At 38.9% G+C, this 27,000-nt stretch overlaps 1 protein-coding gene across 1 annotated transcript; it reads left to right on the plus strand.

Moving 5' to 3' along the window:
- Window positions 1-206: 206 nt before the first annotated feature.
- Window positions 207-27,000, plus strand: LOC144651135 (synaptojanin-1-like). The gene is made up of 23 exons (XM_078511029.1): window positions 207-399; window positions 2,546-2,632; window positions 4,540-4,810; window positions 5,847-6,072; window positions 6,396-6,479; window positions 7,212-7,273; window positions 7,727-7,823; window positions 8,029-8,198; window positions 8,622-8,703; window positions 9,058-9,210; window positions 10,271-10,439; window positions 11,363-11,651; window positions 12,188-12,328; window positions 12,440-12,632; window positions 14,472-14,630; window positions 15,480-15,822; window positions 17,009-17,114; window positions 17,484-17,690; window positions 18,199-18,277; window positions 18,554-18,923; window positions 20,385-20,767; window positions 21,612-21,798; window positions 25,413-27,000. The coding sequence occupies exons 1-23, from the start codon at window positions 276-278 to the stop codon at window positions 26,021-26,023; spliced, it is 4,593 nt and encodes a 1,530-aa protein (XP_078367155.1). The 5' UTR covers window positions 207-275; the 3' UTR covers window positions 26,024-27,000.

Raw genomic sequence — 27,000 nt, forward strand, 5'->3', positions numbered from 1 at the left:
CGCGAAAAAAATATTTGATGGATTATAAATGCTGGTAAACCTGGTGGGAAAGCAATTTACGCTAACTGGACAGTCAAAGGAGAGGATTGACTGCAGCTGATTGAGATCACACTGACGGACAATGATTTTGAATGAGTATCCCTGGGACGAGAATGTCTTTTACAGCAATCATGATGGCTTGCGGTATTTGTAAACAAGATGGCGGACAAACAGGCGGGGGTGTTGAATTGAACGGTTTTCCGGCTTCTAACACTGATCCCAGACGCTGAACAGCCATGCTTATTGGAAAGTCTTTTGTTTGCTATAGTAAAATAGACAGAGATCCTGTCTCCGTATTACTGGAAATCAAAGGAAGACCTGATACCCTGCTTTTCGAGAGTGGAGCGATCGCTGAGTTGTGTAAGTATAAAAATAAGTTACGTGATGAAAGCTTATTTATACCGTGTTTTCTTTTACCATGCGATTTAATTTTATCAGTATTTTGTTTCCAACAGGATCTGCTTAAAATATTTCCTTTTTAAAGCAGGATTGCTTTGGGAATCCTTGCGCCCGTTCTCATAATTAATTTTTAAAACTTTATTGTTTCGAATGACAATATTTACATAGCTCCCATAACTAACAACTGTTCAGCCACATATAACCAACAAGGGATCTTAAAGAACTTTGGCTAAAATTGTTAATGATATAGCACTGAACGAGTAGCAAGGTAATATCATTTAAGCTTATTGCTCTTTGAGAGGAAACGAAAGTCAATTAGTTTAGGTACGCGTTGATGCGTAAAAATATAGATTGATCTTTTTATGAGATTTATCTAAGAGACAACTTTTCTGCAGACATAACAGGTTTATCATCCTTTGTTTCTTGTGATATTCCGATACATTATTTTATTAACTTCGCTAATTCTCTGCAAAACAAAGACAAATTATGCATATTTTTTAGAACTTGCACCACAACTCAGCCAGGGCTCAAAATAACGGCCGGTCAACGGACAATGTCCGGTCAAGATGACAATTTGTCCGGACAAAGTTTCAGTTTGCCGGTCATTTTGACCGGTCACGTACATGGCTTTTAAAATGATAACTGATGACCAGAACTATTCATAAAAATTGCAGCTAAAACAGTGAAGAAATAGCCGAGGTTTTTATGCCACAAACAAAGACTATCTAACGAACAGCAGAAAGACCAGTTTAAAACTGCTATTTTCAATATTTTGACCGGTTAGAAACGACACGTGACCGAGCTAAAATCTGTTTGGCCGGACAACATGACCGGCAACTGTCCGAAAATTATGAGTTTGAGCCCTGAGTCAGCACAACCTCATATATTTTTCATGAAATGAACACAACTGCTATCTCACGCTTAAAATGGACAATGATGGAGCGAATAGGTCTTTTTTGCAAATAGAATCAACTAGGACTCTGTTGAATGCTTAACCTACAGTACAAACTATTTTCAATAACTGCAGACTCTAAGAAGCTGGTACACAAACTAAAAAAAATGCCTCTCAACAGATATCAACAACTACTGGCACGTTATGAAAGACTTATTTGTGACATAAACAAAACTAGCATCATTGCTAGACTGACCAATCAGCTTTAACAGACCAGATCGACTACAGACAGCATCTTTTCACTTGACTCTGAAGATGACTTTAGTTCAGGTTGTACCCATGTAAAAAAAAATAACCGGGGATCCTGCCACAGACTGGGATCCCATCAAGATCCCACCAAGATTCCACCAAGATGGCAATATCCTGCTGGGATTCCGACCAGGAAAAAATTCCTGGCACGTTGGGATCCCGCCAAGAATCTTGCCAGGATCCCCGGTCCCGGCAAGATAGCAAACTTTCCGTTGGTAGCCTGCCTGGGTAGAATTTCCCGCCATGGATCACAGCAAGATATTTGCCGGGAATTATATTCTCGCCAAGATCCTGCCAAGTCCAAAAAATTCCAGGCAAATTTTTCACAGCGTGAATAAATCTCGGTAGTGTTCCCGGCGAGAACTCACTTCTCACGCAGTTCAAGTCTTACTGGGAGAAAGTCGATGCTTTGAGATTCTTACAAATTATGCTGTGGTGGGAACGCAAGTTATAGAGTGTATTGATGAAATAAACTAAAAGTACTAATGATTGAAGTAGTTAAACCAGTTTGATTTAAAATGTCGAAAAAAAAAATATTAGTGACGGTGAGCCTTGACGAACTGGCGGGACAAAGAGGCGCGTGACAATAAGTGAAGATTAATTAAAAGATGAGAATTTTTATTGATTTTGGTCTGTTTTGAAGCTTTTTAAACTTTCTTTCTTTCTTTTCTTTCCTCTGAGGAACCTTAATACCTTTGAGCAATCCAACGACTAAAGTCAATGACAAATTTCTGTCGGCCATTTTCTTCCAATTGCAAATACAATCGGGAATTCGCTGTAATTTCACTTTTTGTATTGAAAAAATCCTCTAGATGGAGATGGCATTTTAATTGTGTTTGAATCAGTGTGTTTATAGTTTATATAGTTATAGTTTGATTAATTTATGAAATTTTGATTGGTTCACAGCACAATGGGAAACAGAAAGTATCAAGAAAGGATATTCTAAAGTTGCAGATGCTTATGGTTGCCTTGGAGTTCTCAAAATCAATCTTGGTAAAGTAATTTCAAAATTTAAAAAGAATTGTATTCACGAGTACAGTGTAACTGTGTATGTTTTGGTTCAATTTTATCCTTGCTTCAAATTATATTTCCTTTGTTTTAAACTTAATCATACAATACGGATTTACCATTTCCAAAAACAAAAGAAAATAAAATTTGAACAAAGGATTAAATTCAACCACAACATGTATATTTAACTGTTATAATTTTGAGCATAGCACTAAGTTTTCATTACATATATCAGTGCAGTGTAATAAAATTATTATTGTTAAAAACTCAACGAAACTGGGGGTTAGGTTTATAGCTGAGTATTTTCGCCGAAAAAAAGATGAAACCCTAGGGTAAAAAGGGTAATTAATTATAAATAGCAATAACCCTTGATTCTTATCAAATAATGTTTCCAAAAGGTCTTGACAATTAAAATAATAACATACCACTCTGGCAATAGCAGTTTCCACTACTAATGCCAAAATGAATTACGAAGTTGATCAATAAAATTACTCCAACTGCGAGCTCACATCTCATACCTCGGCTCAGTAAGACAAAGGCATTGAAAGAAATTTCTGAAAATAAACATCTGAAAGGCATAAAATGTCTTAAATAGCCTCTCAGTGTCTGCTATAATGAAACAATCAAACTGTCCCATGGGGACTGAATCAAGTGCTCATAAATCTGTGATGGTGACAATTTGTAATTTGGAGGGAGTTATTTTCATTAAAGTGTTTGTTACTTTTGCTGGTCCTAAAGTTCTATCACAGTCTTAATTAAGCAGAGTGTTTTTAATAACAAGGAACCTGTAAGGCAAGGGTTGGCTGTACACAGTGAACACTCTTACTAATGCTAATTTTGACACATTTTCTTACAGTAAGTCAGTTGCTTAGTTTAACAATTTAACTGAAACATCCACATTAGCCATTTGATCTTTAATTTAAAGTATGCCGGGCATTTATTTCAGTTGGCCATAATTTAATGATCTGCGATAATATTTTAAAAAGCATCATTGTAAAGACAATTAACTTTTAAAGTGCTACTATGATTAAATTCGCATCTTTCCTTTCGTAGCCATTTAAAAATATTAAAATTAACAACTGAAGTTCTTTTTACGAGAAAAAAAAATCCGGAAAACTGTTTTCCAATATCTCTTTTCTTTCCAGAGATATTCAAGTTTTTAAAATATGCAAGATGGCAAAGCAATGATGTCATAGACTCAACCAAATTTTGATCAAATAATTTATGAAGAAAGTGATATCTCAGCCAATTTGCATCGGAAGTCTCTATTTTTTACAGTAAAACTCTGCTAGTTGTGTTTTACTATGTGAACTCAACAATTTGGTTACCATGGCAACACACTAGGTTTCAGGTCCCCCGGATGCTATTAAAGGCTTTTTTGGCCAATTCTGGCAGACGTCTTGCCCGGATTTCATTTTTCCGAACTGAAAAATTCTAGAACGGCAAAAGTAACAAACTGTTTGATGAAAATAACTCCCTCCATATTACAAATTGTCACCATCACAGATTTATGAGCACTTGATTCAGTCCCCATGGGACAGTTTGAAAATTCTAGAACATTAAAAATTAATTGGTGGGGACTGGAAAAGAGTGAGTTACCATGGTAACATAATTTAATTATAACTGCACGTGTGTCACCTGTAGAACTATTATTCTGCCAAGTTTCATTGGTCTCTGCACAAAAATGACCGAGATAACTCAATTTTTGTACCTGACATAAAATTGGGTTGAGTAGATGATGTCATCAGTCCCCTAATTTGCATATTTTTCAATTTTTTTTTATCTTTAATATCTCCGGAACTAAAAAAAAATATATTTGAAAACGGAAAACGGCATTTTGATCATACAGTGTAATTAAAAAATTAATTTCAATGATTTTCTTGTTTTTGCAGGTGAAACAGAGATTAGTTTCTTTCTTGTTCTTGTCACTGGTTGCTCGTCAGTTGGAAAAATCAATGACAGTGAAATATTTCGTATCAATGCTACTCAGTTAGTCCCTTTACAAGATGGCCAGGATGAAGAAATTATTGCTGAAGTTCGCAAACTATTAAACTCTGGAACATTTTATTTTTCTGTTTGTCCTGGAGATCAACAGCCATTAGACTTGACCCTGTGTTCACAGCGTAGATATGAGGGCTGTGAACCTGATAACAGGTTTTTCTGGTAAGCAAATAATTTATATATATATTTCCAAATAAATTCAAAAGTTTTAAAGCGAGGGTATTACCAGCCTGCAGGAGGAGCACTCGGCAGGAAAGGAGAAGGTTCAGTCATGTGATTTAATTAGCAAGTTAAGAGCCTTCAAATAACCCACTATTTTCTGTTTTTAAAAGTAACTTTTTTAGACCTAAGTTGGTAAATTTTGCAATGATTACCAACTGAACTTAAAGGCAAATAGCACTGGTAACTCGGAATATGGAAAGTTAAAATTTGTTGACTTTTTGGTAAAAGTGCTAATAGTCACAGTTTTAAAATAATCATTGTTACTAACAATGGTAACCCTAAACCCAGGACCTCTACATCTTTTGGGTGCTGTTACTGATTGGTACATTTTGATCCTCACTGTTCCGTTGGGTTGTTACTTAAGCAGTTCCCTGTCTCCTTGTCTCAAGACATCCAACTTACTCATACCCAGACTCTGCTGTTTCTGAGCATGCCCACAACACCAGTCACCACCCACTTTGAAAAAGTTTATTGGCCATGAATGGTACCTCAGTGGTACACATGTAGGGTCAAAGAGGCAATTCATGTAAGAATTTGATCACCCTAACAACATCAACAGGGGAATGGAATTGAAACCGCAGAAGTGTGGATGCCCACATCATCAAGAAACACAACAACTGGAGAACTGTGAGACAGCAAACCACTGAGGGAACAACCCTCCAGAACAGCAAGGATCAAAATGCACCAATCACAGCTGTTGAAAAACAACCAATTACAGCAGAGCATTGTGCTTTATAAGGTTACGCATAACCAGTTGACCTAATCGCCTGATGAAGACTAGCAGTATTCAGTCAAAACAGTGCAATCCACATCACAAGGGACTATTATTGTTTCTAAGGAATCTTTCTCAATTGTCACTAGTAATGAAATAGGTGTATTTTTTTTAAAACAGCATTTTTTCATATGTTGCAGTGAAAACTTCCTTGTAAGTTTAAGTCATTGTATTACTAACAGTACTTTAACTGTTAATGAACAGGAATCGCAGCTTGCATATTCATCTGCAGAGGTTTGGTATTGACTGTTCACAATGGCTGCTGAGAATGATGTGTGGAGCAGTGGAAATTAGAACTGTATATGCTGGAAAAACTCAAGCCAAAGCCTGTCTTGTTTCAAGATTGAGTTCTGAGAGGGCAGGAACAAGGTTTTATGTCCGAGGCACGAATGATGATGGGCATGTTGCAAATTTTGTGGAAACAGAACAGGTGCAATATATTTACTGTTAACTTGTCACTGTTAAACTCGCTTTTATTGATATTTATTTAAGTTTCAGTTCCTGATTTTTTCCTGTATAAAATAAATGCCAAGATTTCTCTCTTTGTAAAGCACACTGGAAACAGAGTGGAGTCAAGGGTTGGACAATCCTAACTGGTCATCTTCAGAGGATTTTAACACTACTTGACAATTTTCAGTAATGTTGTCAATCAGGTGGCTTAGAAAGCTTGAAAGACAGGAAGGTTTTAGTTAATTAACACAGACTGTGTATTCAAACTCATGTTAATCTTAAAGTTTTCTTTACTGTTTTCAGTTCATTGTGCTTGATGATATGACAACATCCTACGTCCAAACTCGTGGATCAGTGCCAGTATTTTGGGAGCAGCCAGGAGTACAGGTACATTAAAATGTCCATGAAAGCCTGGCTAATAAGTTTTTGTATAATCTGGGCTATAAGCAAGGCTTCCTTACTGATTCCACAATGGTGCGATCCATTTTAATTAAATGCCAAGCTCAATAATATTAACAATGGTTCTTTTAAAATTTTTTAGTTAAGTGTGTTACTGGCACTTTTTTTTAAAGATTTATCTTTGTTGAGAATCTTATTGACTTAAAATGACTGAACATGCTGTAAAGGGAGCATTTTTAGCGGAGCTCCCAGCGGCCCAAAGGGCCGCAGAGCAGAGCCCCATACCCATAGAAAATTAACAGACCCATGCTTTTGGTTTTTCATGGTCATCATGGCTAGCGGCATGGCTCGCGGGCGTGTGCGACAACCACGATGACAACGAAGTTGCCCCTTGACATGGCGGCCATACTCCAGAAATCGTTTTAAGATTATGGTTAACGCCAGCTTACGTCTTTGATATTGAACATCCATGTCATGGTAAATTGACAGCTGTCAAAACAAGGTATCCGCTGACCAGTATCACATGACCATATCGCGGGCTCACTTATAGAACTCATATAGAGGTCGAATGTTTTTGAAGTCTACCGCTGACCAAATAATGGTTTACATTTGATCGCGGGCTCAAGTGCTATTATTGGTCAGTAAATTGGGAGCTCCACTTTTAGGCTTGGCTAAATCTATTTAATATAAATTACATGTATGTGTGATTATATTTAACAGGTTGGATCTCACAAGGTTAAACTCTCCAGAGGGTTTGAAGCATCATCGCCAGCATTTGACAGGTACAGAATGTCATCACTCAAGAGCTGTTACCTCAAATGGATGTGTTCTTTACAGGCATCTTCATATGCTGAGCGTAGCTAGTCACTTGAATCGTGGCATTCTTAAGTTTCAATTTTATGTAATTTCTTTGTCTCATATGGTAAGAAAGAGTGCAACTTTTGCAAAGTTACAAGCATTTCTTTTCATTGGATAATAAGATAATTATTCATGTACGTTAATTAACCATTACTAGTGAGGATTGTGAAGAATTAGTTCTAATAAACATAAGTTGTAAACAGATGACATCCCTATGTTATGCTGTTGACTGAAAATGTTGTTATGGGACGGTGTTTGGAGCTGATATGTGAGTTAAAAAACTTATCAGAAAGCTCCAAATGCAATACCAGTCGATTGGTATCTACTTCTTGCTTTGAGATAACAGGTTGTTGTTCCTTTGCTTTTTATGTTTTCAGACATTTGACCAGCCTTAGAAATCTATACGGCCAACAGTTACTTATTAACTTACTTGGCACAAAGGAAGGCGAGAACACTCTTAGTATTGCATTTCAGGTAAGATCTAATTAATATGTTACCTTATTGATACGTGCTGGCTCAATTAATGGTTTATGACGTAACTGTAAAATCGGCATTGTGCAAAGTAAGTGGTGGTTGTGGGTATAAATGTGAACCTTAACTTTGGTCATATTTATCAGTTACAATTTTTTGCCCTATTTCACACAACCATGGTAAGTTAAGAATTTTTTTATGTTCTTAGGATCAGTTGAAAGACTCAATTCATGGCAGTGAGACCCGCATGATTTGCTTTGATTATCACCAAAACTGCCGAGGAGGGAAGTTAGACAAGCTATCAGTGCTGAAGGAAAAGGCTAGGCCGTCTCTCAGGAAATTTGAATTTTTCTTTGCCAGAGGTGATCAGATTATCAAGTAAGTTGTCATCATTCTTCTGTGAAAAATTTATACAGTTATTTACCCGGGGGGGGGGGGACAAGAAACGGACGGGGAGCGGGAGAGAACCCCAAAAGAGACCAATCTGGGGGCCGCCCGACCCCAAAAGAACCAAAACAAGAATGGAGAATGACCGTGGACCCAGAGACATATGGCAAAATATTGGCGTTGGGCCCCGGAACACCCAAGCGAGACCAAAAGGAACACCCAGGAGACGACGAGCATCCCCGTCATCATATGCGAGTCCCCCCCGGGTTAATTTACTATTATCGATGCAATGAAATTCTATTGTAAGAAATGTACTGTATGAAGTTCATTGTAAGTAGTGTGTTGTGGAAAAGTGAATGATCTAATGCGAAAGCCACCTTTTAACATGTGCCTGTTGATGATCAATATTTACAGGAAGCAAAAAGGAGCAGTTCGTACAAATTGCATTGATTGTATAGATCGTACCAACAGCGTGCAAAGTTACTTAGGACTTGAGGTATGTTGACTTGCACTCTAGCCAGACAAATTTACGTCATAAGAGTAGTGAAACCGATTCTCTGAAAATGGAAATTACCAGATACGTTCGACTGATGTTTTTTCAAAACGGAGAGTTATTCATCAGCATGTGTAACAGCTGGGTGACAGCATAGTTAGTTGAGGGGACTACTTACGTTGTGGTGACAGCAGCAAGCAATCAATCCTTACAACAACAACAACAACAACAATCTTTACTGTACTCTCTTCTAGTTGGTGTTGTATGTTTCCCTCACTTACAGGCTGCAGCTTATTTCATGTTAATTTGAGCTAATTACCTGCATGGAAGTGTTAACGTTAATATGTATCTCTACAGATGTTGTCACAGCAAGTGGAGTGTCTTGGTTTATCTGGCAAACAAGGATTACTTTCTAGATTTCAGGAAGCTTTTCGGACCATGTGGACACAAAATGGCGACCACATAAGCCGTATGTACCTTGGTACAGGGGCCTTAGATGGAAAAGCCAAGGTACAGTTTCAGCCTATTTTTTTTTCAACAATTGATATTTGTCTTAGAGAAAAGCACATCTGTTTCTGTTGAGAAAATAAATGAGTTTGGCTGACAAGCAGACGTCTGGAGTGTTATATCTGATTGAACAATAAGATTTGAAAATTTCTCTGCTGATTGTAGAAGTAATAAACATTTGTTGTACAGCTGGAGTACAGCTCGGTATTATTTTTTTAAGGTCAAGGGACAGTGGTGCATGCTAACAAAATTGTTACTTTACTGTTCAAAGTCATTAAAATGTCATTAATGTCATGATTAGGCAATTTCACTTTCGCGTGACTCGGATCTCTCCAGATTGTTGGTTTGGGCAAAGTGATATGTTTTTTTCAATTTAAATTAAATTTTGTGGCATTTCTGGTAAACCATACGCAGAATGTAAGTTAGCTGCAATGGAATACAATGTATTGACTAATTGTACTGAAAAGTAATGTATTTGTCGGAAGGTAAGAGGGAGAGTAGGGAGGTACCCCTCGAACATCTCGGTGTGTATGGCGCGCTTCCTGAAACCCTTTACCTACCCTTTTTTAGAACTGACCTCAAAGTTGATAACCTATTTCACCCTACCGGACTCTACCTAGGGGTTGTTTCAGTTTGCATAAGAATTTGAGAAGGGCTTCAATTTTTCGATGTTATTAAGCTGCTCTTCCAAAGAGGTTTTACAACGAAAGAAAACGTTTTTTTTTTTCAAAAATGAGACGTCTTTGCTGACCAGAGTGTACAAACCATACCCTATTTTAGACTTGAATGGTCAAAATCTTTACCAAAATACCAAATAATATACCAAAATGTATAACTCGAAAACTCATTAGCGCTATACATAGGTATATATCAAAAAGGGGGGGGGGGGGGGGGAGTACCACACGCTTTTATCCTCAGTGCCAGAACTAGTTAGCCTTAACAATGAAATTAGATTAGATTTCAACTTTCATTATTCTGACTTTGGGTAGCGGCTATCGCAAATGTTATGTAACTTACATTGTTAGCAAATGATTTTCCACTCTCCTGTTATTGATTTTCTCAGGTGATGAACAAGCTTCGTGATGGCGCACGCTCAGTACACAGAACCATCGTCAATAATTTTCTGGATGGAAGTAAACAAGAAGCCATTGATATGCTGTTGCTAGGCAACACATTTGTTGGTGAGCTTGGCGAAAGAGCACGTGCGTTGCTGTATGCTTCGTTTCTACACTGTAAGTCGTGCTGTAACTCTGTATCAAGTGATAAAACAGTTCCTTGTAGATTACCATTTGGTGATGACACAAAACGAACTTTGATAATTTTGTTATCACACATAAAACCGAAGCCATTGTACATTTTAAACACCAGTCGATAGATTGCAGCTTTTTCTGTCCTGAATAACCCTAAACCCATTTTTCCTGCCGCAAATTTTTAAGCAAGGGACGTGTGCTAGGCGCTGGTATATTATGGGAGGGTATGCCCGAGGCTGAACTTTAGGTTGTCCTAAAACTGAACAACTTGCAAAGAAGCGAAACTTCAAGGGCATCTGTCAAATATTAAGGACAATCTTTTACTCATGGGAATTATCGTGCAATACGGTATACCAGGAAGCCAGAAAGGGGTTTATTCATTTCATTATTTATTTCCTCCTTCAATAAAAAAAATACACCTTTTTTGAGTTACACCTTACTTGAGCGCCAAAAAAGACTGGAAAATAGTGAGACGAAGTTACCACAAATGACAAAGTGTGGAAAGTTTAGCTGGAGTATCCGGTGGTATAATGGTAACCCTAACCCTAAGGCAAAGGTGCTACATTTGCATTTGTACAATGAAGATAATTTGACGGACAGGGGATAGAACTTCTCGGTTAAAGACATGATTTTTTCTGGGCAAAACTTTGTTTGTCAAAGTTTGCAGTTTTATGTTCTTGTTTTATAATTCATTTTCCGAGGTCAGTGGTTCACAGCAACTTTGATTTTCTTTTCTCTCATCCTCTCACTGCTTGACAATGTATTGACAGCAAGTGATCTGATGTTTTGAAACTTTTTAAACTTAATGGGGGAGGGTATTAAGTTCTAAAACATATAAAATTTAACACATAGCTGGAGTCTTTTGCCATTGTAAACTTGTTTTAATATGTTTTCATTTTCCTTAGCCTCCCCCGTGATTCTAAGGGAGCTGTGTGACCGCCATCTTGAATACACCACGTGGTCCAACATACGCATCTGTGTTGGCACGTGGAATGTAAATGGCGGCAAACACTTTCGCAGTATCGCTCACAAACATCAAACAATGCACGACTGGCTTCTAGATTTCCACAAGACACTTCCGGACAGCGGTTATTCAGAAACTAATGACGTGGACTTCCGGTTACCAACAGACGTTTTTGCTATTGGCTTTGAGGAGTTAGTAGATTTGAATGCATCAAACATTATGTCAACAAGGTTAGTACTGATCTGTTTACTACCCTTATGTGTGAATCCTTGAATTTTTAAATGCGTTGACCTTTCAAACGTTCATAACATGGTACTATGACAACTAAGACGCCTTTTATACTTTGTACTTAGAAAAATGCATTTAAATTCGTAGTCGTTTTTAATTATAGCCTGTTTTTATCCAAGGATAGTACAATAACAAAACGTTGTTCTGTAGACTTACATGATAACCCTTGGTTATACTGACCTAATGCGTTTGGAGGTTAGCTATTCCGGTCATGTTCAGCTTTTAAGTAAGGCAGTCCACTCTCACCTCATCCAGGGGTTCAAATGAGGCCCTCATATTTTTTTTGGGAAAATAACTTGAGCATCCCAAAACACCACACCAACCCCTGTACTGAGATCTTTGCTAGTTAACAGCTATGTTAAAAGCTACTCTACAATCCGAGGGTAAATAAAGTATTCACTTCACTTCACAACAGATTCCACAACTCTGACGGTCAATTATATCCGCTTATATTTTTATTTTATTTTAACATTTCCAGTTCAAATCAACGGAAGGAATGGGGCGAGGAGCTGCGACGCATCATATCACGTGACCATGCATATGTCCTGGTGACGTGTGAGCAGCTTGTTGGTGTATGCCTGTTTGTGTTTATTCGTCCGCATCTTGTACCATTCCTAAGGTAACTAAACTCCCTGCAATGGTCAACATTGGAATTCTCCTAACAATGTAAACACCTTCTCAAGCAGACAGTTGTCGAGAATAAAGACACTTGTTAACTGTTTTGTTTCAGGGACGTGGCTGTCCAGTCTGTGAAGACAGGTCTTGGTGGCAGTGCTGGGAACAAGGGAGGCGTGGCCATTCGTTTGCTTCTGCACGCCACGTCCATCTGCTTTGTTTGCTCGCATCTAGCTGCTGGCCAGTCCGGTGTAGCGGACAGAAACAGTGATTATCATGATATCGCGTCAAGGATAGCCTTTCCTATGGTAAAGTGTCAAGTATTTTATGCATGGTTGTGGGAATTTATTGTTAGTAGGTTAAGCCTAGTAAGTATCTCCTATGGAAATCACTTCGAAGCATTGCTTCAGACCATGTGGAGACAGCTGATGACATATTACACCACGTTAGATTGCTTGCGGTTAGCTCTTATAATTGGGTTGGGATTTCTATCCAAAAAAATCACGGTCCTGGCAGCTGGTCGTCGGTGGCATAGTGGGGATGAATCCCGCTTGGTAAACCGACGACCCGGGTTCGATTCTTCTTGGTGTCAACTTTTTTTTAACTTAAAAAAAAAGGTTAAGTGTGATGTTTACTTCATGTATGAAAAAACAAGAAATCTCACATGGTCAGAAGCAATGCTTGGTAATGCTTTCCATCTCCTATTTGTTCTAAAACAAAACTTTCCGCAAAAGTTTTCTTGTGGCGAGACTAATTTCAGGCAAGAACACGTCATGTCTGGGAAGAGTATGAACTCACAGTATGGCCTGCTGTCAATATGTACCTTCATTATGCAAGTCGGTTTATGAAATAGTTAGTAATAAGCTAAACTCGCAGGCGCAGGACAAAACTACTAGTATCGTAACAATCTCCCCTGGTTGCAATTGTCAACTAACTGATCTGTATTCCTCCGTTTTTCTGCCTTATGCGGCTTAGACCATAGTCCGTTCATTCGTTAATAATTGTCAACTAACTGATCTGTATTCCTCCGTTTTTCTGCCTTATGCGGCTTAGACCATAGTCCGTTCATTCGTTAATAATTGTCAACTAACTGATCTGTATTCCTCCGTTTTTCTGCCTTATGCGGCTTAGACCATAGTCCGTTCATTCGTTAATAATTGTCAACTAACTGATCTGTATTCCTCCGTTTTTCTGCCTTATGCGGCTTAGACCATAGTCCGTTCATTCGTTAATAATTGTCAACTAACTGATCTGTATTCCTCCGTTTTTCTGCCTTATGCGGCTTAGACCATAGTCCGTTCATTCGTTAATAATTGTCAACTAACTGATCTGTATTCCTCCGTTTTTCTGCCTTATGCGGCTTAGACCATAGTCCGTTCATTCATTAATAATTGTCAACTAACTGATCTGTATTCCTCCGTTTTTCTGCCTTATGCGGCTTAGACCATAGTCCGTTCATTCGTTAATAATTGTCAACTAACTGATCTGTATTCCTCCGTTTTTCTGCCTTATGCGGCTTAGACCATAGTCCGTTCATTCATTAATAATTGTCAACTAACTGATCTGTATTCCTCCGTTTTTCTGCCTTATGCGGCTTAGACCATAGTCCGTTCATTCGTTAATAATTGTCAACTAACTGATCTGTATTCCTCCGTTTTTCTGCCTTATGCGGCTTAGACCATAGTCCGTTCATTCGTTAATAATTGTCAACTAACTGATCTGTATTCCTCCGTTTTTCTGCCTTATGCGGCTTAGACCATAGTCCGTTCATTCATTAATAATTGTCAACTAACTGATCTGTATTCCTCCGTTTTTCTGCCTTATGCGGCTTAGACCATAGTCCGTTCATTCGTTAATAATTGTCAACTAACTGATCTGTATTCCTCCGTTTTTCTGCCTTATGCGGCTTAGACCATAGTCCGTTCATTCGTTAATAATTGTCAACTAACTGATCTGTATTCCTCCGTTTTTCTGCCTTATGCGGCTTAGACCATAGTCCGTTCATTCGTTAATAATAATTAATAATAATAATTGTCTGGTTGGTTATCCTAACCGCGTCTGTTCTTGTGGCTGCAACTTTGTAGATTATCATTTAACAGCGTTTCTAAAGTATTTTTGATTTAATTTCTTATTACTCTTTTTTGTAGGGTCGCAGATTAACTTCACACGACTATGTGTTCTGGTGTGGAGATTTCAATTACCGTATTGATCTTCCCATAGAAGAAGTAAAAGAACTGATAAAGAACAATCAATGGGACGAACTCCTGAAAGAAGATCAGTTGGTGAAACAGAGAAACGAACACAAGGTACAGTGATCACGTCATTTGTAGCATGGTCCTTGTATATCTCCTGGTGTTGGTCCCATCCTTGCTGTTTTTCAGTCATTTTACTGTAATTAAACTCTTTATTAGACCGACACCTCTCTAAGATAGGCAAATGAAGTCGGTCCCAACGGTGTCCGTCTTAGAGAGAGTTGACTGTTGTCGGCTTTGAAAGGGTTTTTGGGTTATAGAACGCAATGTGAAGTTTGTGACAACAACAACAACAACAACAACAACAACATTTTATTTGCACCTATTCATTCAATTATTAGCAAAAACAATAAGTGAGGCCGTGAATATCGGATTGATTTATCTAAAAGATATCCAGGTTCCCTCGCACCTTCGCGGCAAGGTTTTTTTGTTATAAAGTCAATGCTTAATCACTTTGGAACTGACGCCGTCTTTTTATGCGTCTATTTTCATACTGATGATAAATTGCGTCAACATTGTCAAAGTAGTCGGTGGATCCACTTGGCGTCGGCTTGTGAATCCACAGCTACTTTTGACAATGTCGCCGCCAGCGCCACTTCGATAAGCATTTTAAATTACGCAGCCCAACAGACTCTCTTAAACTTGCCAAGCTCTGTCTGTGTTTCCCTAAAATTCTTGATAAAACCCTTTGCGACACTTACATCAATAGGAAACATGAGTTGATTGTTACATGTACCTACAACCATTACACCATAAATTGTATTGAATTCTGTAGAAGAGGGTTCCGTCCTTCTCCCTGGACAGTTTGTAGAATAGTAAACATCCTTGTTGTAGGTCGAATATTCCCCAGAACGAGTATACCTTTTTTTGTTAGTAAGAAAGGCGTTTGTTACTTTCACCAAGGTTTTCCGCGGCTTTATTGAGGGTAAAGTCGCCTTTGCCCCAACCTACAAATACGACTTATTCTCTGACGATTATGATACAAGTGAGAAGATGCGTAACCCAGCCTGGACTGACCGCATCCTCTGGAGACGGAGGAAGCCTCGCTACAAGTCAACCACCCTCGTTCGCAAGCATGTAACTGTACAGCATAACCAAGCGCAACAAGGAGACAAGCCTTTACTAATGGAAGCGGCAGAGGAAAATGATGATGATGACGACGAGGACGATGATGATGATGATGATGATGCTAATGATGACGATGATGATGAAGAAGACGAAATGAACGATCAAGTTGAAAACGAAGGTAGGTATAAAAGGAAAACGCTTATTAGTTAAAGTCAGTTTCCTAATCAGCAAGGCAAGCTGAATGAAATTATAATATTGGGCTTCCTAAAGGAGCTGAAATAATTTGAAAGCACTAGTTAATACAATATTTAATATGTTTAGCTGTGCGGCTATGGAGTTAACCATTCACTTTTAAGGGCCTCTTTACATGAGAGTTTTCGTCCCGGGATGAATTAATCTCGGTGTCTGGTCATTTTCTTGTTGCTGTTTACATGATGATACATGATTTCGTCCCAGGATGAGTTCATCCCGGGACGATTTCATCCCGGGATGAAACACCGGGATGAAATGTCATCCCGGGATGAAATGTGACGAAAAATCTCATGTAAACAGTCCTTCCCGGGATGAAATGTAATGTTATGTAAGCACGGGCGAGATGAATTTAACTCGGGCGGGACGACTTATCCCGGGATGAACACGCTCATGTATAAGTGAGTACAGTACGACCGCTTTTTTAGTTCCTAAGGAGTATGTACACAAATGGTTTAAGTTTTACCCAAATAATGTTGGCTCGCTCGATGGTAATGGTTTAAACATTTCCGTCACGTCATATTGTTGAAGCTACAGCGATAATGTTGAGAAATAACTTTTAGTACAAATGTTTCAAGGTTTTACCTATAAACAAATAGAGGTTGTTTTGTAGCCATGACAACGTAGAAGGTACCCTATTTTTAACCTTTTGAGGCTATTAACTAAAAACTACTCGTAAAAAGGTTTTGTATTGATATATTTTTGTCCAATCAGCATTAAAAACATTAACCAAGTGGAGAAAAAAACTGAGGGTAGGGTTTAGAGTTTTGTTATTTTTTCATAAATTCAATGTTTTTACATAAATGTAAATGATTTTTTTAAATGTTTCTTTTTTCGATTAAACAAAAAACTATATCAAAAATAAAAACTTCCACCGAGTAATTTTTAAGTTATTAGCCTAAACGATAAAAAATACGGTATTTTGATACTTTTTGAAGTTATCATGGCAAAATATTTTGGCGTCATTTTGATCGGACTGTTCCTGATAAAAATTTTGCTGGTTTATCGTAATCGTTTCGTTATCAGCTAAACCTTCGGCCAAGCTGCAATAGCATGCTTATAATTTGAAAAGTAGTTAAGATAATTAATACTGTACTAATGGTTTGTTAATTTAGGTGACAAAAGCAGTAAGGCTTCAAATTCACAAGCTGGAGGAATCCATTTCACTCCTGGAAAAGTTTTGTATTATGGCCGAGCAGAACTGAAGACATCAGATCACAGGTATTGCTACAGGAACTGAACCATGATTACTTACAAAGTGCTGCACCAAACATTCAGCAATCTCTGCTGGGGGATGGATTGTGAGAGGAGTTTGGGTAGTAAACTTAGCCAAACACTTGACAGAATAACAAATGATTCTTTGTCGCAATGGTCTTTTCTCAACCATCGAGAGAGTTAGGTCATCACGCATCGCCAGCCACAAAAGACACAGTACAATTGTGTTTAACCATTTCACTGATTTTAGTTCCAAAATCGACTATTCATTCTATGGCAATGATGGATGTCTAACAAATGCAGTTTGGTGTTGGTTTTCAATTTAAATTCTTCAAATCCATTCCATGTGCTATCTTGATTCTTACTTCTTCATAGGCCAGTTGTAGCGCTGATAGAAATAGAAATACAAAAGGTAGACTGGACAAAACAGAGTAGCGTACACGACACTGTTATGAAAGCCATGGGACCCGCTGACCCTACCGTTGTAGTCAAAAGTGATGAAGGGAGCAGTGGGGATGCTGGGATTGATGTGTCAGAGCTCCTTGATGTAGTGGAGCCTTATGGGACTGTTGTGTTAGTGAGGTAAGTCAAATAGTCTGATTTAAACAAAGTACAGACGTGCATTGCAACTTCTTTAAACATTCGTTTCTAAAAGTATCTTTTGGATGTCTTGTCTGATGTCTGTTCCTTTAATCATAAAAAAAATACTGTAACATTAATTATCACGGACGCGCCCTTGTAAATCTACTTTTTAAGGAGTATGTTTGTGGACAGAGAATCCACTCACATGATTCCTGGAAACTTTCGTTGCGGAATCAAAACATGTATATTAGTTTATGCATTAAATTACCAAAATATGCAGCATGGCTAGTTAATGCGGCTCGCTTCAAATCAAGGCTATCAAGGTTGATCTGCTATACTTAGATTACATAACTAAATGAATAAATACAATATACATATATATAACTTAAAATAAATAGAAAATTAGTCAAGAGACTATATGAATTCGACTGTATAAATTCTTATGCAGGGTAAATTTATCTTGTTAAATTTAAATAATTGTGCAACGTACTGAATTGTTTTCTTGTAGGGTGGTTGATGATGAAGTTCTTTTGACCATGGATGATGGTCGTAGCGCTTTAAAAGTCCTGGAGCTGGACGGAAAAGAGGTAATTAATGTAGAACCGCCACAGTTAATTCCTTAGCCCGACCGTTACATGCTTCACACCCAACCCAATAAACATTATGGAAACAATAGCTCTGATTTGATGGGACGCAAATGCAAATAGCTCACGTCAAAACTCCAATTTAATACCTTAATACCAGACCAGCGGTTACAAGTTATTGGTTGATGCGCTCAGTGCATAAATCTCTTGCGACGTCTTGTAGCCAATCAGAAAATTGTATAGAAACAACTACGCGTTTTTTTTTTTTACTTTTTATAGGTATCGGGTAAAACCGTTCAAGTTCGCTTGAAATCTGAATCTCTTCTGTCCAAAACTGACCTCACAGTTCAAAGTCTTGTCTCGCACGAGTCTTCATTCATTGGAGATTCTGAAGAATGTAAAAACAGGTCGTTAACCCCCGTAAGGGGTCGGGCGCTTTCAGATTTGTTGTCTTCTTCGACGGACAGTCATTCCTCCAATTTGCCCGTCCTGGAACCAATCAAGATTCAGTCAACTGAAATTGCAGAAGGTGAAAGTTCAGAGAGCGAACCAGAAGACGAAGTGAAATATGAGGCAGCTTATGATAGCGATGATGATAGCGAACCCGAGGCAGACCGCCAGATAAACAAAATGGAGGGCGAAGGTGATGGTAAGTGAGTAATATAAAAATGTAACTATACAGGATGTTTGAAAATTTCGTGTCCCTCCTGCCCTTTCAGCTGAATATTCCATTTCCCCGCATATATCGCCATGGGGACTGTGTCCCTCCTGCCCTTTCAGCTGAATATTCCATTTCCCCGCATATATCGCCATGGGGACTGTGTCCCTGCTGCTGGGCCTTTGCTGAATAGCAATTTGGCAGTCTTTCATGAAGGGGAGTTACTTCTTTGGGGCAGTTGTTCAATATTCCCAATCTCGATTTGTCTTCAAAAACCCATGCCAACTCTTTGTAATAATAGTTTTGTTGTTGCTGTTTTTAACTTTTGAATAGCTCTGAAACTTAAAGTTAGTTAAAATTGGCAAAAAAAAAAAATCCGGAAAAGAAATACTAGTTATGCAACGCTTTCGAGTGGTATACTGTGGAATATCCCACGAGTCACTTGTATTTTCTCGGTATACACACGAGCCTTTAGGCGAGTGTGTATGCCAAGAAAATACAAGTGACAAGTGGGATATTCCATAGCATACCACGAGAAAGTGTTGTGTAACTATTTTATACCATGCCATAGAAAATACGCTTACTAAATTTCGTCGAGAATACAACGGCTTTCCTGTATTCTGATTGGCTGTATTTTCTATGGCATGGTATAAAGTGGGATATACCGTGCAGAGAAAGGGTACGATTTTTTGAAACACCCCGTGAAACATTCTCGCGCCCATGGCCCACGATCCCTCTGATCTGCGCCAGGGGTCGAGACCTCTGGCCGGCTCCAACACCGGAAGTCCGCGATTCATGGACTCATTGTCAAATATGACAAATCTGATTGACATTTTTATTTGTTGTTTGTTTATATTTACAACAACTTGAGACAAAAATAATATTTAGGTTTCATGTAGAACAAAAATTTTTTCCACAATTCTTTGAAGACCTTTGATGCTGCCTTTCCAGATATTTAGCTGAAAGAAGCAAACATATTTTGAGAATTCTAAAAAGAAAAAGTTTTTGTCCTAGGCGTTTTTCGGGCTTCAACATAAGTGCGCCAAATTATATGGCGATGATTTCAATCTTAGCAACAAGTTGATTGGCAGCATTTCGTCACTGTATACAGTCACCGCTATGCGGACAAAGGAACATGCCGGCTTGCTTCTTTCCCATTCAACTCCTTGGCCACCAAGTTCAGTTTGACCATTCAACTCAAAGTTGATAATCAACTAAGTTTCCCACCTGCCCGCCGACGCAACATAACAGTTTCTTGGAACACTAATAACTTTCGAGGATCACATTTGATTGATAATCCTTAAATAAAAAAGTAACATTCTAGACTGTGAGAACAGAAACAGAACAGTTTTCTCGTCCAATTTTGCTACTGCTTCTTGTTAAACCACTCATGTTGTTTGCCGTATTTTCACAACTGCTTAAGTCTTCTATCTCCCTTTTCTTCATAATCAGATGGAGGTCCTAAAAACGATAACAACAAAAAGCCTCTACCTAAACGGCCACCACCGCCTAGACCAGCGCCTGCGAGGCCTAAAGATGCCAATAAGGCTCCTCCACAAGTCAAAAAAGTCGAAGAGATTCTTATTGCTTCCGCGCCGGTAGAGGATGGCCCATCCATTGTTCCCGGCGCGCTTAAAGATTTTGACCCATTGGTTAAGGAAACTTCGAAGCATTCTCCAAAACCCCGTAGACCCACTCCACCTAAACGACCAGCCCCTCCAAAGAGGCCTGTCGATGGACCTGAGGCACGTTCCTCTGTGGTTCCCCCTCAGGAAGGTCTTAAAGCCAAACCTAAAGTAGAGGTAATTCATGTTCCAACCAAGAAAGGAAAGCAGGTATGGCTAAACACGTGTTTTCTATTTTGCTGCTGCTAATATGTTTATCCTTTTCCACGTTGTCCTCCTCCATCCTCAGTGCTAGTATTAGATTTTTTGAAAACCAGAGCGCATTTTGTAGAGTAAACCGTTAAACTCCGCAAATAAGGCCTGTTGGGAAGGGAGCTTCGAATTTAGATGAATTTTGCATTTCAGAAACGGTTCTGTTTTTATTTGGAAAAGACTTTGCGTGACATGTTTTTGGTAAAACTCTTAACACAACCATGTATGGCACAAGTGAGAATCATAGGTCTCTGAAGGAAACTATAATAAATTGAAGGATTAAAAAACCAACCAGTTTTGGTGTGTTAACAAAGCACAGGCGAACGAAAAGTTATTTCCTGAGATAAGCACCTTGTGCACATGTCTACTGTACAATCAGTGATTAACTAACGGAAGGTACGAGTTATTCTGCCATTGAACATAATCAAAAACTCATGTTGAAACGTGTAACGCACGTTCACAGCGTTCGAATATTCGGCCTTGCCCAAATTTAACTTTATTCAACCAAGCTTGTTCAAAGGCAAGATTACTCCATCGAGCGCGAGCTAGCGCGCGCTGTGAATTTAATCCAAATATTGCAATTTTGATTGGTTGTTTTTTTTTCTCTTGATTTTTCAAATATGGTACTTAATGGAAACGAATATGCAAACGCTTTGTACAAGACGAATCATAAGGAGTTACACGTTTCAACCCTTATGGGTTTCTGACAGATTCTAATGCGACACATTTATATTGCACAAAACAAATTCCTGCCACAACTCTGTTTAAGTAAAAACTAAATGCAGTAATTTCTTTCTTGCAGGGTCCTGGAATTGGTATTCCATTTAATGTGCAACATGTAGCCCACATTGGAGCTGATAACGTCGAGGCTCTACTGCTCGCCGCAAAGGATGATCCTAAATTGTTACCATCGTTTTTGCTTCCCGAGGGCCTTGTCAATGAAAAAGAGAGCGGTAAAAAGCCAGTGGAAAAAGACGATAGGAAAGAAGGTGTGTTGATAAAAAATAATAATAATAATAAACATTTTTATAGCGCCTATCCAGGCCTGCTCTAGGCGCTTTACAAATCTATAAAAATTCGTTAAAATTAGCTGAATAAATCTTAAAAATTAAAAATGTACATTAAAAGTAATAAGTAAAATTTACGATATAATCAAGTGAATTTAAACCTTTTAAAAAGTCTTTCCGCTATATTAAAGCATTGTGAAAGATGCAGTCCACGATAATAAGGAAAAATATCAACGAGCAGATTTTCGTTTCATTTTCCATTCTCGCTGACCTGGCAGTTCATGCGGGAGGTTTTTCGTAGTTAGCTTCACTCTTGCTAGTCACTCGTATTTCAGTACGAACTGTCCGACCGTGGTAAAATGTCCCACCGTTGTGTGGAAGGTCATTAATAAAAATAATGATTGATTTGACTCCTGTTGGGAGAACTCAGAATTGTGTCACTGACTGTGCAATATCTGTTTCAAATATGATGCTATTTATAGACTATTTCGAAGTAAATGGGGGAGACGATAACCTTCTTAAGGAGAAATGCTTAGCCTGCGAATACAGCCGCCTCTCATTCGCGTCCCGCAACGAAGAGCGAAACACGAAGAGAGACGTCTGCGATTCACGGCCAGAAATTCCATACTGATGACGTTAACCACTAATTAGATTTCCCACACCACACGCAGTTGGTCTTGCATAATTATATTTTTTGTTTTCAGCCGCACATTACTTGCTTGATCACAAACACTTTCAAGGCAGTCAAGGACACATTTAGGGGTCATTTACACCGGACAACTTCATCGCGAAAATTAGAAATCCCTAAACGAGTTGCACATTAGTAAAATTTGGAAAAATGAGCTGCGAAATCACTAACCTGAGTATCAGGCCTTCCTAAGGGGAGGGGGGAGGGTAGGGAAGGAAACAGGAGAGGAAGGCCTGACACAAACGCTTTGATTGGGTCCAGGATTGGGTCATGTCAAACATCCAGATTCTGGATGTGGCGCTGATTGGGTAATTCACAATGGGCCCTGACGTCACACCACCGGAAATAAAAATTTCATAACGGCGTCTTCAATGAACTGATGTCCACGCGAACGAACAGTGAGCGAAAACTTCGCTCGACGTTATTCAGCGTTATTTCAGTGTATTTATGGAAGGCGACGACTTCAAAACGGCTCGTAAAGGCGCTCTACAGTTTTTCCTGGAATTAGACGTAATAGAGGACAGAAATTATGCCTCGAAAGCTGCTTGTGAAACGGAAAGTCGACGTCCTCGGAGTTTTAGCAAAATAAAGGTGACGGGCCTACGTTTGTGACATTTGTACCCTTGCCGTTCTGTGTTAAATTCGGTTTTTCGACGTAATTTGCTTCTCACTTCCTTCTGAGGGGCACTGTTTTATTTAGAGGCATTATGTATTAAATAGAGCCGTAAGATTGTGGCCAAGGAAATGTCTAGAGGTCATTGCATAATTGTCTGCGCTGCGTGGTTTCCTGTTTGTTTCACACTTCTTTGCCACATGTTTTGCTAGCTTGTTTTTGCTCAATTCTATTTGTAAGATATACTTTAAACTCTCGAAATTTTCGCCGTGTAAGGACAAGATATATGTTCCGTGAAAACGTTGATTACTTGCATTTCATGGATGCCGGGATCGGCATTATAAATATTGTTGCAAGATGTATTGTGTCTTATCAGTTATATCTTGGTCCGGCTTCGCAAGTGACAACCGGAAATGAATTTGATTGGTTGACGCTTATCACGCCGTGAGGGGTGGAAGACTGGAATTAAAGCGTCTGTGTCAGGCTTTTCTTTCCGTCCGCGCTCCTTCCTTTTCCCCCTACCCCTTAGAAAAGCCTGATACTCAGGCTACGAAATCACTAGATGACATTGTTTTGGAACTTGAGCGCAACTCTCGGAGGTGTTGGGCCGTAAATACCGATACCGCAACGATCATAACAATTCTTCTGAGTTAGTTTCTTCTTTCCCCGCTGTTTGTCAAATTAAAATTCTGTTTTTCTGTAGCATTTATTCTTTGGTTGTGGATGGTTCAGGTCGTTCAGGTTATCTGTATTTCACATTTAAGTTGCTTGTTTGTTTTGCCGAATGCCTTTATGTCAACAATAAAAGTTAGGTGACAAAATTGATCTATTTTTAACGGCCGCTGTGGAGCGTCCTTTCTGTACATCTTTGAGGTCGTTCATCTTGTTATAAAGCAGTTTATTTTTGTTTCCCAATTACATATGAATTATAGATATTATAGAAATTCTAAGGTATAGCTTCGGTGCAGTTTCACGATCCTTCCCCCGGTCAACTTTTAGTCCGCAATAACATCCGGTTTTTTACCGTTCGTGTAATGAAGTGTTATATTTCGCATATATTATGTAAATTGACTAGCTGACCAATCAGCGCTCCTGTCCGGATTCTGGACAGATTTACGTCATCAGTATGGAATTTCTGGCCGTGAATCGCAGACGTCTTTCTTCGCGTTTCGCTCTTCGTTGCGGGACGCGAATGAGAGACGGCTGTATTCGCAGGCTAAGAAATGCTGGATTGAACACTTTTGTTGAAATTTTATGCAAGGCATTCTGGGTGATTCTTGTCTGAACTCATAAGACCTTTGGACCTGTCGCCACACAAACCAGTGGCATATGAAGGTTGAGCTTGCCATATACGGTCGGACTAATTAACCTTGACTTGGATATATGAGGCATATTCAAGATAATTAAGTCTTGACTCTGCTATGACAAGTATACTTTTTTGAGCTCCTATGTTTTCACGTACAGTACTGAATATTGTGGAAGAAACGCCAGCTAGGCTCTATAACCTTTGTAGCTATAACAGTGGTACAGTTGAATCCTGCTAACTCCAACCCTCAATATCTCGAACCTCCCGCTAACTCAACCTTTTTTCATTCCCCTCTAAGTCATTTTGTTACACATTTTACCCTCAATATCTCGAACCTCCCGCTAACTCAAACCTTTTTTCATTCCCCTCTAAGTCATTTTGTTACACATTTTACCCTCAATATCTCGAACCTCCCGCTAACTCAAACCTTTTTTTCATTCCCCTCTAAGTCATTTTGTTACACATTTTACCCTCAATATCTCGAACCTCCCGCTAACTCAAACCTTTTTTCATTCCCCTCTAAGTCATTTTGTTACACATTTTACCCTCAATATCTCGAACCTCCCGCTAACTCAACCTTTTTTCATTCCCCTCTAAGTCATTTTGTTACACATTTTACCCTCAATATCTCGAACCTCCCGCTAACTCAAACCTTTTTTCATTCCCCTCTAAGTCATTTTGTTACACATTTTACCCTCAATATCTCGAACCTCCCGCTAACTCAAACCTTTTTTCATTCCCCTCTAAGTCATTTTGTTACACATTTTACCCTCAATATCTCGAACCTCCCGCTAACTCAACCTTTTTTCATTCCCCTCTAAGTCATTTTGTTACACATTTTACCCTCAATATCTCGAACCCCGCTGATAACTCGATCCATTTTCATTTCCCTTCAAGGTTCGAGTTATCGGGATTCAACTGTAGTTTGTTTTTATTTTTATGTTCAAAAGTGCTAATTGTACTTCATTTTCTTTCTTTTGATTAAAAAGGCGACAAAGTAATGTCGTTTAAAGAGTTAAAGGAGACGTCACGTGATTCAGATGAAAGTTCGGCTCCAGTGTGTGACTCTAACAAGGACGCTACCAATTCCGATTTCCAGGCGAAACCGATTCCAAGAGCTGAATCTACCTCCAAACCAACTCCTAAACCTAGACCTCGGTCATTAGTGGTCGAAAAGGACCCCATCAAACACGCTAAGGTTGAAGAGACAGCAGAAAAACCAATAGCACCACCACGGTCAAAATCTAAACTGTCGAAAGAGGACAGTGAGGCAGGGTCTCATAAAAACCTTTCCAATAAAGGCCCTAATCCAGAACCCCCTCATAGACAAGACTTAAATCCTCCTCCGCCCGTCAAACCGAAGCCTGGATCAGTTCGTAATGAACCTCCAACAGATCGACGACCTTCCTCCTCGGTGTGTGATAATGAATCAATTACGGTGACAACGATTAATGCGTCTGTTGAAGATACCACTTCAAAGGTGCAGGACATTGAAACTGGCCAAGAAGAAATCAAAGGCTCTTCCGAAGTAGAGCCTTCAAAAGGAGAAAACAAAAAGCCCAGGCCACCGCCCATACCCCGGAGAGTTGACCTGGATTAATTAGTTTTCACGCCCCATTACAACGCCATTTGTGGATAAAATCGTATTGTTTCCTTTTTATCTAAGGGTTAACAGTTGTCGCTATGTATTGTCATCAGGACGGCGTGTATTAAAGACTCTCCTTACGCATTTCACGGATTCATTGAGTCAGCGTCATAGTTTAGTTTACATTGAGCGAGCCTATAAAAAGGCCCCGTCTAGCACTTTTTGGCTTTCATTTTAAAAAGTCTTGACAGAGTAGCTGTCATGAACAGAAACGATCCGGAAATTTTGCTTTTTAAATGCGAACCCTGTTCATTTATGTGAAATTAACAACCTCAAATACAATGGTTGCGGTCACATCAGGACTGCTTACTATAGTTTAGACGGCGTTAACTATAGTTAGCTATTTCGGTAATGTGACCGCTTCTCTGTTCGCCCTAACTGACCGCAGCCAATATATGCTATCAATAATGCTTTCCATACAAGGTTAAAAATCCAGAAAATTCAAATTTCGTGAAAAGATTTTTTTGTCATTTTAATTTGTAATTAGATCCGATTTCAAAGATGTAATAGACTGTCATAGTCGAACCACATGTGTGCCGTTACTTTTGGTTGACTAGCTAGCTTGAGCAAATTGGAATTTGCGCGGATTTAACTAGTTCAAAACAACTGGTAGATCCCGTGGACATCATTTCCCTTGCGTGTCTTCAATTCGAGTATTACACGAAACCATGTTGGAAAACAGTTCAAAATTTCCCCAGTCACGAAGACACGCCAAAGGTCAACTCGTCGCCGTAAGAAAGAGTTATGCCACCCAAAGTGAATGTCACGACCCTCGCTGGAAAGAGAGAACACTATACACGTATTTTATGAATTATCGGACGAATTTGAAGCACTTTGAGACCTACATTCAACGAGATTGAGTCAAAGTGCAGAGCAATTAGGCCATTGCTTGCAAAAATACATGAAAGTGAAATAAAAAATGTGGAAACTTT

This window comes from Oculina patagonica, chromosome 4 (genome assembly GCF_052425735.1).
Source record: "Oculina patagonica isolate OP01 chromosome 4, crgOcupat, whole genome shotgun sequence".
NCBI lineage: Eukaryota > Metazoa > Cnidaria > Anthozoa > Scleractinia > Oculinidae > Oculina > Oculina patagonica.

Bases quoted from the DNA above. Each gene is read 5' to 3' on its own strand.
- LOC144651135 (XM_078511029.1), top strand. From the start codon at position 276: ATGCTTATTGGAAAGTCTTTTGTTTGCTATAGTAAAATAGACAGAGAT. The intron at 6,480-7,211 runs GTACATTAAAAT...TATATTTAACAG, and splicing joins GGGAGCAGCCAGGAGTACAG to GTTGGATCTCACAAGGTTAA. The intron at 7,274-7,726 runs GTACAGAATGTC...TTATGTTTTCAG, and splicing joins TCATCGCCAGCATTTGACAG to ACATTTGACCAGCCTTAGAA.